Here is a 17,324-nt window from a genome sequence, read left to right as displayed (position 1 = left end):
AAAACTAGCAATTTGTCACAGATTTCATGGCAAAATCAACAAGAAACAAACAATATCATTTGTTTTAGTGGGCCACATAAAGTGATGCAGTGAGCCAGAGGTGGCCCCTGAGCCTTGAGTTTGACACCTGGGCTTAAGAGGAACATGAGTTTGCCACTATCTGCGTGTGCTCTCAAAGTTACCGCTACTTACAGTTAGAAATATATATTCACCTTTTTTTTGCCATTGTAAAAGAGACACAAAATTAGACCCAAGTAATTATCCCTACGGTATTTTAGTATTAATTCAGAACTACAGTGAATAACATAACAATCATCAGATTTTTTTTTTTTCATTTAATTTTTAATACGTACCAACTTTTTCACTCATTCGGGTAAAACATTAACATGATCAAACATTCCAGTGTGATTTTATTCGAATAACGAAACACTGACATCATGAACCTGTTGTGACACTTGACCTGACTCGCACGGCTCGTTTGCTCGCGGGGGAGTTTGTTTTAAGTGGTGGGCGCGCGCCGAAGGCGGAGTTGCCTGCGAGGCTCCGGTGTGTGACAGCTATACGGGGCGTCCTGGAACCGCAGAGGCAACACACCACCCACCGAAACGTCCTGCGCGCGGGCACTACTGTACCTCCAGAGGACAAGACATCACTTCCTTGACATAACGCTTGTCACCCACGACAGTGACATGTCGTTGAAAGGTACTTTATACGTTCATTAGCTGACATTTCTCATCTCTTTGCACACTTTCAGGCGTGTTGTTGTATGTCTGTTTAGACATGTTTTTTTTTACTATAAATTGTTTCGTTGCTTTTCTTATCTTTAAACTACGTAGCTATTTATTACATAGGCCTGTACAGTGCAGTCCTAATTACGGTTGTGCACTGTGCACCTGCTCACGTTTTATTGCCTCAAAAGCTCGGTCAGTCGTGTTTTAAAGAGTAGATTTTATTGTCAAGTAAGGTTCATTTGCAATGTAGACGTCCGTATTTGTCAATGGATGTTGACAACCTTTTTGCTGTATGTATTAATTTCCATTAGCAGCACACGTGATTGGAAGCGCCACATATTTCTTTTTTTGGAGTGTTAAAAGTGCCACATGAAGATTTTTACTTCTTGAGAGATGTGACATAAGTCGGTGAACAACTCACAAATAGGTTTACGTTCAGACAAAAATCTTCCTTTTAATGTCATCCAATTTACTATGCATATATCATTTGCATTTTAGTATTCTGTATGTTTAGGGGAGGCTAAAATGTAATAAATATAAGTAAAGTATAAGTATGTATTCCACCAGCAGACATTGGCAGCATTGTACATCTAATTTGAATCACTATGTATTTCCTCATTTAGGTGTTGAGATATCCCGTAAATTGGTGACAACTTTGTTCCATGTTTTCTCAATGAGTCATTTCCTACAAGCAGGCCGCACAAAAACTACATTTCGCAGAGTAAATTTTACTCTAGAAAAGACTATATTCGATCCCAGTCTAAGCAGAGTAAACTTTAAAGGGATAGTTGATTTATTGAGCCATTTTCAACAGTAAGAAGATGCTATTTTGTCTATAATTCATGTGAGAATTATTATATATTTTTTTTGTGATCAATTAATACCTTTAAAATTAATTAAATTCACTTGTTGACTGAGGGTTACGGCCAATCATGGCTCAATATGCTAACCAAACCGAGAAAACACGTAAACTGTGATTGGTTGTTACCTATTTCCTCAGCACAGATTCATTGTACATGAAAAATAATGAAGTCATCAAATAAATTCTGGACAAAATGGTAACTTTTTGCTACTGACTTAATGAGTCAAGTATCCCTTTAAATTTGAAAATTGAAAGTCACTCAAGGGTTGAGGAACAATCCCACAACATTCAGCCTGAAAGATGGCCACTCTACCACTTGAGCTGTGCCACACCTACTGTTTGTTAACATGTCGCTGGTGTGTCCTAAAGGAGACCAAAAATGGCCTTGGAGGTACGAGGATTTCACCCGAGACTACTGATGCACAGTAGGAGCGGCATGGCTCAGCTGGTAGTTTGGCCGTCTCCAACCTGAAGGTTCTGTCATAATTCCTCAACTCGTGTTTTTTGTTGTTTTTTTATATATACTTTCTTCCAAGTGCAACATTTATTCTGTTTAGACTAGGACAGAATATTGTATTTTTTTAGGGTAAAACTCACTCTATAAAATTGACTGTGTACCGAATAAACACAGGCCGGCTACATTTACACTCTGACAAAAGAAACACTTATTTTCACTTTAAGCGTGTAACCATTCCAACAGATTACATAATCAGCCGCTGTCCTACTCCTGTTACTGCTTTAACTTTTCATGCCGTGTGATCGAGTGCCGGCCTCACGTGGCTCTATTCGTTATTTCTATCAGATCCTTCTCTGTCAAATCAACTGTCACATGCTGTGATTTTTCATAACAGGGCTGATAAGGAGGAGCGATAGCAGCTTTCAGCGGGGCTTTCATAGCTCACACGGCGCGACACAAGTCAGGATGTCACTTAAAAGCTTTGGCAAGCCACATGAAAACATGCAGATATAAGATTCGTCTCATGGAGGCAGTCACCAAGGTGAAAGGCAGTATGCAGGTTAGATACCAGGATAATAGCGTTGAACATTTTATCATGACAGTATCACCACTTCTTCTGATTCCCCTCGGGCTCATCTGTGGTCGTTTGACTTACAGCCCGCCATAAAACAACAAGCCTTACTGGAAGGCATGGCATCATCTGCTTTGCACCCTCTGTTTTATTTCCATCCCCGTCTGTGGTGAGGTGTCTTATTGGGGTCTTACAACACTGTTTGACAGTGTGTTTATTCCTATCCCAGGAATTAGGCTGACAGGTGCTGGATTTGGCACCAGTCTTAATTGGATTGAATTTATTTAAGTCATTTGTTTTAGTCCAAAAAAGGGGAACAGATGCTGTGAAACCAGTGCCACTGCGCAGACACTATTGTTGCACATCAATAGGCCTGTGATGATCAATAGGGATTGCGTGATGTTTTTGCATTGATTATAGAAACGTGAGGCGATGAATGGAACAGGATTCCTCTCCGGGGGTTTGCACTGTTCCTGTTCTGCATGCAGCACAACCGCTGCATGAAGCCCGTTGCTTTAGTTCTACTTCCAAGCTGATGTCACCTGCGCTGAGACGACGAGTGGCAGTCGCACTCAGAAGGGCTTTTTTTGCCGAGTTGCTGCTGCTCGTTTGCCCCAAAAGATGCCGTAAGCTCCGCTCTTACAATGTGAGGATACAGTAACACGGTGACACTCGCTGACTGTGAAACGCTATCTGCATTCTCGGCATTCTTACTGAGCTTGATCAACAGTGAAACACAGGCGCTTCTAAAGCCAGAGTTAGAGGAGCAGAGCTGGATTTTCCGCCGCTTTAGAAGATGATGGGCCTCCGCACCATGAGTTATGACTCGAGATCATGTCTCGCAGGTGTCGAAAGGTTCACAATGCTCTCTCACATGTAACAACCACAAATGGAGCCAGCGACACAGCTCAATAAATACATTAACTGTCCTTAGTGGTTTGAAAGCTATTGCTTTTTGAAACTGAAGTGCTGCAAATGCACTCGACTGTGAGGTGTAGCCTCCATACTGTGCTATGCAGCCCCGTTTGGTGACACTTTTGAACATGCATACAGCCTTTTTCGTAATTGTAGAAGTTCACTGCTAAGAAAGGTTCTGAACTGATGAATGAACTTCTCGGGGGGGGGGGGGGATCAACTATTTCAACATTTCCATCATAGATTATTATTATTATTTTTGTTTATGGAGCAGTGATCGCCAGGTAGCCCCAAGGACTACATGAGTAGCTTGTGAGCCTGAAAATAGCTCACCAGTGATGGACACTGTGATTTCCTAGGAATGTTGTAGAAGAGATCATTTGAAATCGTAAACACTTGCAAAGACCTATTGATATAATTCAAATTAAATAATTATAATTAAACTGTAATTAAAATCTAAAGTAATAATTATTATTATTCCATATTGATATTTATCAGTTTGCTAACTTTTTAAATCATCGTTGAAGATTATAGTGACAAATTATTAACATAAGTGTCATCATAAACCATTAATAACAAAATATTAAGATAATTTGAGAAAATTTGTAGCTCTGAAAGTGATCCGTGAATTCCGTTTTGAAATCGAAACATTTGCAAACTGAGGTAATGTTTCCCATTGAAATAAATGGAAATGCCATTAATCCGTTCCAGCCGCAGCTCTCTCAATCTCAATCTCCCTCATTTTATATTCTGTGCAATATATAACTAGGACAAACCACAATTTATGATAATGAAATAACAGTGGGTTCGCTATCAAATCACTGTACAAAATCTTAGCCGTTTTGCGTACATTAATGTTTATCTTCACTGTGGTGACTGCTCGCCCTAAATACCCACCACCTACAATACACAAGGCTTTGCATTGCTTTGTGAGGGGTGGTGGCCAGTAAAGGCAAAAAACTTTATTTCTAGAACACCTAAAAAACAAAGCGCTGCATACAAAGTAAAAAAAAAATCAGACATACATTTTTTTAAACAATACATTAATAACAAAAGCAGTAACAGACAATAAAATACAAAAACAATGCCGAGTGCTGAGTTGAAAACCAAAGAATATTTATTTTTATTTTAAGACAAGTTTTCATAATGGACAGAAAAGGGGCTTGTCTAATGTTTAGTGTGATGCCATTGCAACGAGGAGGGACCTTCAATGGAAAAAAACCTAAATCCCCTCTGAGCCTCTGCATAGCCCTTGAAACCTCCAGTAGTATCTGGTCCGCTGACCAGAGGCACCCGCAGGTGGGTGGAAGAGCTCAGAGAGGGCCGGCGGGGGTAGACCGTTTAAAGATTTAAAAACAAATAAAATAATCTTAAAATGAACAGTGAGCCAGTGAAGGGAGGTCAGAATTGGAGTTATGTGCTCCCTCCTATGAGCTCCAGTTAGGCGGTGAGCAGCAGCATTTTGGACCAACTGGAGTGTGATTGTAGCTGAGAAAAAAACAAAACAAGTTATTTGTAATCGTGTTTTTAGTTTCTCATTGACTGATGAGAATGCACACATATACAGTAGGTCTATGAAGGTGTAGAGTTGAGTGTTGTTAATGTTCGGCCTTGGTGCTGATGATTTCTGCTGACCCTTGCACCTTGCTGAATTCAGTCATCTTGCCTGAGTCTGTTTTTGAACTTTTATACAGCTCGAAATGTTATGTTTTTAGTGCCTGTTGTTGATCGGAACACTTTCTGTGTGCTGTGCGTTGCGTCCATGCATAGCGTGTGAGCATTTTGGATCCCTCCTCCCCGGTGCAGTGCCGGCCCCTCTGTCACTTTAAGTCCTCCCCCTCGGAGCCAGCCAACAGCAGCTGTTCCATATTCATCAAGCCCTTGAGTCTTAAAGAGCCCTATCCCGCCTGTGGAAAGAGTCATTCCTCTCGCTGGCGCTCTCCTGCGCTCTCCATCTCAGTCCTCATCCCGCCACTGCCTGCTCTCGCTCTCTCTCTCTCTCTCTCTCTTTCTCTTTCTCTCTCTCTCTCTCGCTCTCTGTCCTACACACACACACACACACACACGCGCGCTCTCTCATACAATCAGAGACGCAGTCTTCTTGCCACACATCTCGACATAAACGCATACACAACACACATGTCCCCTTACTCATGCGCGCAGCCACTCAGTCCATCAGAGTCCAACATACCTGTGCAGGCTGGCGGAAGCGCTGCTGGAGGGGGTTTTCGGCGGCAAGATCTCTGAGGGTGCTCCGCTGTCATTTGGGGGAAGAAGCGGCTCTCAATTCTTTCCTCTTTCCTCTTCCTCTCATTCCTGGAATGCTAAAACTGGACTGATGGACATTTCAGAACTTTGTCTACCAGACCCTCTCAGCTATCATAACCAGTAGGTGCACTTTTTTCTTCCTTCCTTTCCTTCACTTATTCTTTTTAACTCCTGCCTGTGGTCTTTGTTGCGTTTCAGTTCATGTTTCACTTTGCCTGCACCTTTTCTGTCAATCCCACTTTTTTTTGGGCACTTGAACTTTTCTGTTTATATATCTTAACATGCAGGATGGAGTTTAGGTGACTTTGCATCAAGCAACAGGGCAAAAGAAACTCTCTGTGTGAGCATGTGCAAGTGCATGTAGCTTCGTTGTGTGAGCAAATCTTTTATGACAGCCTTGACTTGAAATTCTGAGTGCGGACGATGTTTCCTGTTTCCTAAATGAAAGCATTATAGTTTTCTAATTACTTGAGAGACTGGGTCTCACTGTATGTACAGTCACGCGATAAAAGTGAAAACGCTACTAGAGATTTTAGGATGAAAGTAAACGTGGAGAAGATAAATTGCACAGGACAAAATAAACAAAAGGACACGAACGGTGGCTGGCTTCTCTGTCCCGGCAGCGGCACGCAAAACAAGCTGCCACCTCTACTCTCTGATCCACATTTGACATCGCTGCACTCAACTCACAATTTGTAAATGTAAATTATATATGTGTAATGTTTTTTCTTTAGATATGTTCAGTACTTAAGCCTAAATTAAACACACTCACTACCACATGTTAATTCAATCAAAAATAAATATTATAAATTAAACAAAAATATATTGGAAAGCCTTAAAAAATATATTTTCTCAAGGGTTTTACATTTACTCAAAATGTACAATTAAGAAAAATCCAGTCAGACATCTAAACATATTGAAATTATTAATTAAGCATAATTTGTGGTGCCCTAATTTTATCTGCACCCTATTCACTGCCAATTCAAATGCTAAAAGTTTTAAGATATTATCACTAATTGCTGCCTAATTCAGTACATTTCATTAAGTTAATTTAAACATTAAAAAGAGCGGCAATATCTTTTAGACAAATACAAGGAAACTAGTTCAAGAGCAATGCACTTTATTTTCTTTAATAAAGCCCCTTTATTTATATATATATATATATATATGGTTTACTTTGCTTTAGTAACTTCAACTTCTATAACTTGTGCTAGCATTAAAATTGTGCACAATTATCATTGTTCCTTTAATGCATGTTAGTTGTTTCACATTATAAAAACTGTCAAATTATTTAAAAAAAATGGGTGAGTCTCAAACACACCAGATGTAATAACTTAAGGCATAAATGCAACTTTCACAAAACAATAACAACACTGGTATTATTTTAAAGCGGCTTTTTGGACAATTCACTGTCTGAATAAATGCTCATTGGTTTAGTGAATTGTGTACATCTCATTAATGATATGTAAAAATAAATTTCCAAAACAAATTCTACATGCCATACATTAGCTTTCCCTTCCATAGGTATTTAAAATCATTTGTATAAAGTTGATTTCACTTTCATTCAACTCAACTTTCTTCCCCTCCACAGATATTATTTCAAAACTAACAAAAGCATAACAGTCTTGTCAATTACAACTAAATGTGACCAAATGTACGGGTTTTCTCTATATTTCAGTATGGATGATTAAAAAAAAATAATATATATATAAATATACACACACCCTTATTTATACTTACATTTTCATAATACACAGGCAACAAAAGAGGGAGGGAAATTATTGTACCCTCATCAACCCTAAGACACTCAAATAATGTTATTCTTCAATATTTTTGGATTGAAGTCGCGATTTATTTAAATTAGGAAGCAGTGTTCTTCTGTTCAGTTTACTGTTCAGTGCCGTTTAAATCACACACACACTTTAGGCTGAACGGGACTTCGATGGTTGAATGAAAGGATTGGTCAGCTGTAAAGGATGGATTCTGTGTAATTAACACGGTACCATTATAAAATCAAGACAGCATGACTCTTATAGATTGACCTGTGGACCTCGGCAGTGCCTAAACTGCAGCAGGGTTTTATTTTGAATTTATTAGCAAGTTTAATTGTCTACTTGTTTCTTGCTCTTTTTTTTTCTATATCAGACTATTTTTTTCTCTGAGCTTGCGACTGAGTCAGGTATTTACTTTATGCTAATAGTTGAACGTTGCTGGTGGTGCTTTCAGCCAGTCAGCATGTGACTTCTCTGTGGTCTTAAATGTTCCATCAACACCCTGGTTTTCCTTCAGCCCAGCATCCCCACTGCTTCAGTTAACTGCACTCTGCAACCCAGCCCCTCATGAAATTAGACCCTTTTCATGTATTTTTTTTTTTTTTTTTTGGAGAAACAGAATGACGTTAGCACACACTGATGGATTAGATTTGAATTTATTTGACATTATTCCCAGCTTGTGCTGCGTTGGAGCCTGCAAACACCCATGCAGGAGTCCATCCGATAGATTGTTATTAGGTTTCAGAAAACAAGGCGAGGGAATTACATTAGTGTATCTTAAGTTAAAAGCTCTTTGCTCTTTGACCAAGTGTTTCATTGTTGTTGGCTAATCAGATTTCTGCTGTCTTCATGGAGATGCTATCGCAGGGTAGAGGCAATGGTGGGTAACCAAAGCAGCCGCGCACAGACACTATCCAGATGGGATCAGCTTACGATAATTTGGTTTCAGAATACATTACAAGAAGAGGCTCCTGGCTGAGAATGGCCACCCCGCTAGGAGACGCGAGCCTCGGTAGCCTCTGAAGCTGCCGCCCAGCTGACCGGGCCCGCCTTCTCCCATGCCGTCTGCATTTAGGAGGCATTGTGGCGTCTATGATGTCTATAAATTCAGTTTGTCACCCAATTCTAAATACTTCTTCCTTGTACCAACAGGGCTTTGTTGTCCAATTCATTAGAGAGATTCCTGAGTCCACTGGCCGCGCTGGAGCCTTCTCATTTCTGGTATCTAGTATCATTACTTTCACTGTAAATGTGTCACTCAGATTGAGTTGAAGGGGGGGAGGGAGAGTGAGTCCCCAGGCCAAATGGGGATGCAGAGTATATTAGCACTCCGTGGATGCTCACTATTCTTTTTTTTGTGTCGGCACAAAACAACCATACAAATGTTTACATAGAAATGAAAAAGTAGATTTGTTCAAACAATTTTAATAAAAGTTTTCGACATCCGTAAGCCGCTGTCCCATAATGCGCGTGTTTGGCTTTTATACCTCTCAGTTAGCTATCGCGCTGCCATCTTTGCATACGTACCTATACGAGGCAGCATCATCACACGTGCACCTACTGATCTCTCTTCCACGGTAACATTGGAGACCTCCGCCGCAGTGCGAGAATCTGTTTAAAAATAACCAGGTCCATTAGTCTCGAAGGATAATGCTAGCCTACGTGGGCTCTTATGCCCTTGTGGCAGCCGAGTGCTATCACTGACACAGCGCGTCAGCACTTCTTCCTGTTGCTCCAACGTTGAAGGGCTCCTCTTCATTTACAGACACGTTTTTGCATGCACATTGCCCCACATTGCTAGATACATGTCCCCGAAAATAACCCCAAAAAGAACCGTGAGTGTTAAAATGCAGAAACGTTGGGGGGAAAAAAACGTAAACTTGGTTTGCAAAGTTTAGCGTACTTCCAAATGTCCACTCGGTCTCACTTGGTTGAAAACGTGATGTAAGGGGATAACCGTATGGGTGTTTATCAGTGAAGGCTATTGTTATTGAGCGGCCCGTTGTTTGAAGGTTATGTTTCTGAGCAGTAATTGAAATGCAAAATAACATTAGGATCGATGGTTAGCTTTGTTTATTTATGAAATCAATATGGAAGCCGTCCGTCACAGCAGCAGCTACCATTCCTACTGACAGCTTCACCAAGTCTCCTCTGTGTAAACCGGAGCAGCCTCGCACCCGCTACAACTTTTACACAAAGCGCTTTTTCATGATGTTCTTTGGATAACTGCGAGCAAATGACAGGCCTGCGTGTGCGTGTACAGGCTTTCACAGTGTGGAGAAAAAATAAGGAAATAGTTAAGTTAATAAAATAATTAAAAAAATAATTAAAATAAAACACAATAAAGCAAAGTTAAATGTGGTGATCTAGTAAAATATGCCTGTTTCATTTTTTTTTCTCTCCACAGTTGTGCTATTTCACTCACAAGTTTGTGGTTTGTGGCCCATTTGGATGTCAGTCACAAAAAATGCTCGCGTTAAAACACCTCCTTAGGATAGCGCTGCGACAGCGCTAAGTGCAATCAAATAGTAACATTGAGTGGTTGGTTGTTGAACCTGCCCCCTCGGAGGCAGACGCCCCCAACCCCCCGCCCCTACACCACAATCCCTTGCCATGTGTCCGCGGACACCAGACACGGTGCATGCTGAAATGTATGTTTAGATTGCCCCCTGAAGGAGACACATTAATTCATGAAATATCCCCAAAGTTTAATTATTTCTGAATGGTGTGGTGGCGGACCCGATCATATAAATCAGTAAGGCCCACCCGCCTTTTTATTACCAGCACTATTTATGGGAAATATGTGGCAGCTGGTGGAGATGAGCTTGTAAAAAGCTAGAGGCCATTGCTATGACGATGTCTGCCACCGCCGCAAACATCGTCAAAGCATCAATTAATTTACAGTCATTTGAATTTGAAGTCTGACAGTCTCTTGACTTGATGCTCGTGTCATTTCGAGACAGAACACTGTGATATGCTTTCTAGTGGCTACGTTGACTCTACCCATGTGTAATGTTTAAAAATTCCTGGACATCTAATAATGTTGTGTCCATATATGAGGGTTGTTTGTGTTTGGCTTTGCTTTTGATTGGAATTTTAGTTTATGGTGGAGACAGGACAGGCTCTTTGTTTCGGGCAGGTAGAGTTGACTCCTAAACAAGAACAGCCTATCAGAAGAAGATTAATGAAGCAATTTCATGCATGGCGCTATGCCTCTGTCCCCCAATCACTGTGTCTTAAACCTGCGAGCTACACTGGGCTTAAATAGCCTGAACCTTTTTATAATAATATTTCTATTTGCGCCCACACACACATATTCAAGGATATCACATGCGTTGACTGAGAGAGGCATTTTTCTCTGCATGTCACAAACTATTTTTTTTTTTAAAGTGTCACACAAGTAGAGTAAAAACGTTACATAATTCAACGTAGCACAGTCTCTGTCAGTATATCAGTAAACAAATGGCATAATGCCACTTTGTTGGATGTGAAGTTGCGAACGATTGTGCCTGAGCAAAACTGAATTTAAAAAATGTTCTTTTTAAAAATTTGAATACCTGAATTTGCTAACCTGCTGTAAATATGATTTGCGAGTGGATAATGAGATCCCACTAATCGATCCGACGTATCATGAATAGCTCTAAAACATTGTTGAATGCACAAAATATTTGACTGACAAAATGTTTTCTCGCAGCGCCAGTAGTCAGAAAGTAGAATGATAATCACTTTTTATATTTCATGGTCCATTGTAATTTCATGTTGTTAAATTATACCATGACAATGTCACAGAACAGATGTAATGGGAACTAATCTTTTTAAATGAAAAGACACAATTAGACATTTAATCCCAAATGTACTGCATTGAGAGCCAGACTTATCATGAGCTCCTTTTTTTTCTCCATACAGCATGATGAACTGTTCAATTCTGCAGGGAAGTCCCCCACTGGGTTCTGAAGAAGATTGTACTTTTTTGCTCTATAAAATCTGAAGTTTCGTCAATCGCCAGACTCCCTTCTCGCATCCCCCCCACTGACAATATCTCTATCACAAGTCATTTGCTTCCATCAACATCCTGAACTCAGCCCCTTATAAGAACTAGATCTGCCCTGTGCGGCCCAGACGGTTTACGTCAGACGAAAAGCGGAGCCTATATGCCAGCAGCATCTCCACAACAGGAAGGAGCAGGAGGTGGGGGGAGGCGGGGATCAATAGATGTGATCTACAGTACTTCTTGGTCTGGGCTATCGTATGGTGCCGGCGGAGCGTGGGGCTCATGTTGTCATAGTGGAGTGAGCTCATTGCTTTATAAAGATGATAGCAGCATTGCTGTGGAGCAGCTAAATATAATCCTGTGCTGGAGACCGAGAGACTTAATTGTAGAGGCCGCAGAGAGCATGGTCCCCGCAATGGGAACCTGGCACTAGCCCCCAGCCTATGGACTATTGATTGGGGCCCCTCAATCTCCTTTGGTACCACAAACACTCTCGTCACGTATCGCTTACTTTCTTTTTTCTTCTTCTTTTTCCTTTTTTTGGTCACTCTAGGAGTACATTTACCCCATATTCCCATGATGGCCGATAATGGAGGACCGGTTAGACAAAAAGGATCATCTACGTATAAGATGATTGTATTATTTGAATCCCAAGGGCTGCTCCAAGTCCTTCTGGGGCCCTGGTGCTTTTCCTTGTCTGTTTGCCCCCATTTTGAACACACCCTGCAAACTTAATTTGACTTTTTTCTGGCTGGAAGGGTTTCCCTCACCCTCCTTCGGTCATTGCTTTTTCCAATGAGTCCCTGGCTGTGTGTTGAAGCGTTAAAAGATGGCAGTAGCCCTTCGAGGAGAGGTCAGGATGGTGGCTGCCGCTAGGTTTTGACTCTGCTGAAGAGGCTGAGCAAGGCTCAGAGGAGGTATTTCAGAAGCTAATTGAGTTTGTCCTACCTTGCGCCTGACTCCATGACCAGTGGCTTATCAGACCACATCGCCTGGGGCCTTCTAACAGATCTGCCCCTACTGGGGCATCTGATATCACCATCACTCTGCTTGCAGATGTCAACCCCAACCCCCTCCCCCACCGCCACTGCCCATCCTCACTCAGGTTGAGGTAGCAGGCGTGTGACACCTTGTGATGAGGTTAGTAAATGGTCTAAAATGGTGTTTTTGGCATCAGGTGGCTTTGCTGGTTAAAAAAAGAAAAAGAAAAAAAAAAGATATCAAGAGTTTCACACTGTATGAGCTGAGCCTGTGTGTTTTACACATGAGTCAGGCTACGGTGGAAAATGTCACTGTTCTCCTCACGTAAGCAAGAAGGTCTTCCCAGCAGTTTTTTTTTACAAATTGGCTCAATTAGATCACAGCTGTTCTCAAGGCAGTCTCGTCCGAGTTTTGCTTCCAGGGAAAGGAAGTGTTAAGACACGGAGGAGCGAGTGTTCTTCACGTCGTCTCTCAGATGTTCAGCAACAGTGAATATGTGAGAAGCATAGTCAGTCATTAGGCCAGTTAATCCTGGTCTCAGCAGCGCCAGTGGAATGATATTAGGGATCTGAAATGCTGATAGAAGGACCAAGTGGAATCAGATAAAAACCAAACTGAACCGTGTGTTAGCACGCCCCCACAACACTCTACTCACAATGAATTTTGATCGGTACAAAAGGAGAAAGAAGAGAGGAAGGAAAATGAGAACCTTTGGGCAGACAGGCGATTGAATATGAAATGCTTGTAGGAAGGAAGTAAAACAGAATGAGAGATTTTTACAGCATGCAATTGTCTGCAGTATTGTGCAGCACACCTGCTAATTAGCACCTATCCCACATATTGAAATATTAATGGTGCCTATTGAGACTGTCAAAATATTTAGTGATCACAATTCATGGTACAATGGTCCTCATTTATAGATTTAAATGAGTGCGGTCCCATTCGAGATCACGAATATTTATACAATTTTTTTTCCCACATTGTTTGATTAATACCACAGGTTCAAGTGGTTAGTATTCCCTCAGTATCATTAATCAATATATGCAGACTTGTTAAAAAACATACGCATAGCAGTGGTATAATGTGTCATAGCAGAATGAGTTAAGGGAATTCTCGCCAGCGCATTTATAATAAATGGCCACATTGAGCCGGAGGCGAAACGGTTAAGACACTTATGCAATTATGCTAAGTGTCACCCTGAAGATGGCCTTTGAACCGGGGTTAGGCTTACTCTGAATTTGTGAAATAAAAGCTAAATGAAGCCATCTTGTGCGCCTGCGTTTTAATATATAGCCTTTAATAAGCCAAGTGCAGGTGCCCTATCGCACAGGTGCACATATCCATCTGAAACAGAGAACATAAAGCAGATGAACAGAGCCATGCATTAATTTACGCAGATGCAATCTGCATTCATTATCAAGAGCAGCAAGTTCTATTTTAGAAAGGCATGAAATTGATTCACCTTTCAATTTCTGTCTGCAAGGACGTTTAAGAGTACAAATGGAATTTTTTTTTAAGCAGCAGATCATTGCTATTCCCAATAATAATAATAATAATAATAATAATGATAGTAATAATAATAATAATAAATCCTCGTCTTTTAAATCAAAGCTGAAAAACCAACATGTTTTAACTTTGGACATTCATATGAGGAGGGGGAAAAATGAGTTACATGCTGACAGGCTTATTCCTCAAGGTCAATGGTTTTAACATGGGGCGTTTTTTATTATTTATTTTAGCAGTTAACCTTTTTTTGAATTTCCAGAAGTGGTAGGCACCTGGAGCTCCGATGAATATACATGACAGCAGGGAGAGAAACCCGGGAATGAGATTTAATTTGACACACTGACCCCCATCTCCACGGGCCTAGGAAGCCAGGGTGAGAAAATAAGGTTGACCCAATGACCCCTGGGCCTGAACCTCTCTGTCACCCACCCTCGCAATTAAATCATCCTCAGAGAGCGAGAGGCGGTTTGGCCAACTGTATGGCGACATAGCAGAGGCCTCTGGTTTCTTGTCCTCAGCAAGAAGTGCTCACACACTGACAGCTAACTTCCGAGCAGGCAGTTTGAGTCCAGCGGCGTTAATGCTATTCCGCTATGTCAAATATGTAAACATTAGCACTCGTTGGCAATATGCTGATGGGCTAATGTGCTGAGGCCTAAATGTGACTGCATTGCTGCTCTTCTCATATTTGTCAAATTTGCATAAATCGCGCAACACTCAATTTTGTTAATGTAGGAAAGTGCAGGTGACCTTTTACCCCCACCGCGGCACCTAATGCAAAGGGGTGTGTCTGTTTTCAAACGTATGACCTTGCCGTCACCTTAACAATCCACAAAATCTTCACATTACAGCCAATACATTGAGTTATTCCTATTTTACAACACACCAGTTCAGTTTATGCTATCTGCTGAAAGAAAAAGAAAAAAAGACTTGAGCAAAGTTGCATCTCTTATTTCTTTCGGTTCACTGCTAAAGGTCGCAGCATGAGGCCTTATTGTTCCTGTAAGGAAGGAATATTTTATGTTGCTTTCGACTGTCCAAATACAAAATGCTGCACTTTATCCTGCGCACGCTACATCATGGGCCGCGTGTACTCCAAAATACAGTTATTAGACAGACATAGAAGTCAATATGTTGTCATCGTGTTTCTTTTTGGTTCACTGCTGGCTCAAGGAGACAATCCAAGGTCCACTCTGCTTTCTGCTCTGCAGAGTATGTATGTATTCTCAAAGTATGCTCGATCTGGTAGTACGCAAAATATTCACTGACTATTGTTACAAGCCTGCAGTTGGCGTTGAGTCGATTGTTCATGAATTCTGCATTTCCGATTGCCTGTGAGGTTATGAAGGTAACCGACTGTGATTTGTGATTGGACGAGCGAGTCGAGGGGCGGGGGATAAACGAAGCAGGGCCAGAGGAAAAGAGAAGTAGAGCGATATATGTTGACGGTGGTGGGGAATGCTATACTAGTTTATTGATGTGGCTTGATTACAGCCGACAATAAGGATTTGTTTTGAAATAAATAATTTGATAGTTCATTGCTCGCCCATTGTCCAAGCAGAGGCAGTGCTAAGAGGACGAGAGCGAGCCAAGCAGGTGCTGACAGTGCCTACTGTGCGAGCCCCGTGATCACGGAGCCCTGCTTGCAGCCAGTGAAAAAAAATTTATACTTCAACTGTATAAAATGTGGTTTTATTTGGAGTGGGAGAGAGGAATAGCTCATTCCGCACTGCGTGGTTTGTGACCAAGTGCGGAGCAATGAATACATGGAACTATCGTATCTTAAACCCCATCTCGTAAAAAAACACATGGCACTTATGCATTTTTTTCATTTTTATGAAAGCATGATAAACTGAATCAAAGTCCTCTATTGAGTCTTGTTGTATTACAAGCATAAGCAAAACGGAAGAAATGTAATTGATTAATGGTTGGATTGAGGGCAACAGCCCATCTCAGTCAGCCCCCCACATACTCTGGGAACAACTGTGTTGGCATTGAGGTTTTGGATAGATTGAATGTTTATTTATTTATTTTAATTTAATTTATGTGAAATTGTACATTTTGAATCATTTATCATTTTTCAATTAAACTATTTCATATTCAAAGAAAAGGTTTGAGAACCACTGTTTGAGTGGAATGCAATCTGCATAATAATAATAATAATAATAAATTATGTAGTGTTTATTTGCAATAATATTGATTATGAATAAAACCTCCGCCTTGTTTTTTATGAACACTTAGGCATACTACTGTACTTTATGATAGTGGTATTTAGGCAAGCCATTTTTTTCCTTTCCTTTTTTTGTGGTGGTACTTGGTGTAAACGTAAAGAATTTATGGAATATTGCTTTACTGTCATTTCATTTTTTGTATTTTGGTTGGGTTCAAGAAATTAGTTATTTGCACACATGAACACCAATTCTAACTATAGATCATATTGGTTTTAATTGTGAAAATGATCATTGATTGCCGTTTGGTTAGTGGCATGTGAGGATTTGTCTTTTAGAGCAGTGGTCCTCAAACTTTTTTTTGCGCTTGGGACCGGTTTCACATAAAGACATGCAGTGTATTGATGGAGTGGAGAGTAATTGCAACAATTACGGTAATAATAAATGATTAAATATGCTGCTCACTATTATGCCATTTTTCTGAACGTAGTTGTAATTAGTGACTTGTGTCTTTTAAATGTGCTAGTGTCATCTTGCGGTCTTTTTTTCCTCTTGAAAAAATTTTAATATCTTGTCTTTTAGATTTGATTTGAAGGCTTCATTGCCTCGTCTACAAGCCTGTAGCGGCATATTACGCAGAGAGTGCTCATGTGCGAGATAACCGGCAATATATCCAAAAGTACGACTGCCAATATTGTCGCTTAAAATATGTCTTTCCTTTTGTTTGGCACTTCTTCTTTCTCATTATTTATTATTATTTTTTTAACAAACTACCAAACGTTTAATTTGACAAAAAATTTTGCTAGCTTGCTGGCTAAGATTTTGACAGACGCACAGAGGGATGCATCTGATTTTCAAAATAAAACTTTTTTCACACTTGTTGATCAACAAAACATTTTGTGTCCAGTCATTCTCAGTGACCCGCTACCAAATGGCCTATTGCTTGGGGACCCCTGTTTTAGAATATCATATACTGTAATAACTTGTGATGCTCACTATGTTTGTATCATTCTGCTTTATAATTCTGTAAAAAAAATAAAATAAATACTAATAGTCTGTCTCTTGTCTTCCTCCCCCTCCTATTTCTCGCCACACCTCTTGC

At 40.5% G+C, this 17,324-nt stretch overlaps 1 protein-coding gene across 7 annotated transcripts in view; it reads left to right on the top strand.

Annotated features, from left to right (window-relative positions):
- The first annotated feature begins 583 nt into the window (after positions 1–583).
- Positions 584–17,324, top strand: part of esrrb (estrogen-related receptor beta) — a 49,673-nt gene continuing 32,932 nt past the window's right edge. For 2 of the 7 annotated variants that reach the window (XM_086094233.1, XM_086094232.1), the window contains exons 1-2: positions 5,484–5,924; positions 8,729–8,797. In XM_086094233.1, the coding sequence (XP_085950359.1) occupies positions 5,875–5,924; positions 8,729–8,797 (119 nt within the window). In that variant the 5' untranslated portion in view covers positions 5,484–5,874. Of the gene's footprint in view, positions 703–1,962; positions 2,068–2,444; positions 2,610–5,483; positions 5,925–8,728; positions 8,798–17,324 lie in introns of those variants that run through there. The other 5 variants (XM_086094237.1, XM_086094238.1, XM_086094239.1 and 2 more) reach the window with 5 other exon arrangements.

This window comes from Leptonotus elevatus, chromosome 14 (genome assembly GCF_054856555.1).
Source record: "Leptonotus elevatus isolate MCC_2025b chromosome 14, RoL_Lele_1.0, whole genome shotgun sequence".
NCBI lineage: Eukaryota > Metazoa > Chordata > Actinopteri > Syngnathiformes > Syngnathidae > Leptonotus > Leptonotus elevatus.
This window is presented reverse-complemented; position numbering and strand designations above follow the sequence as displayed.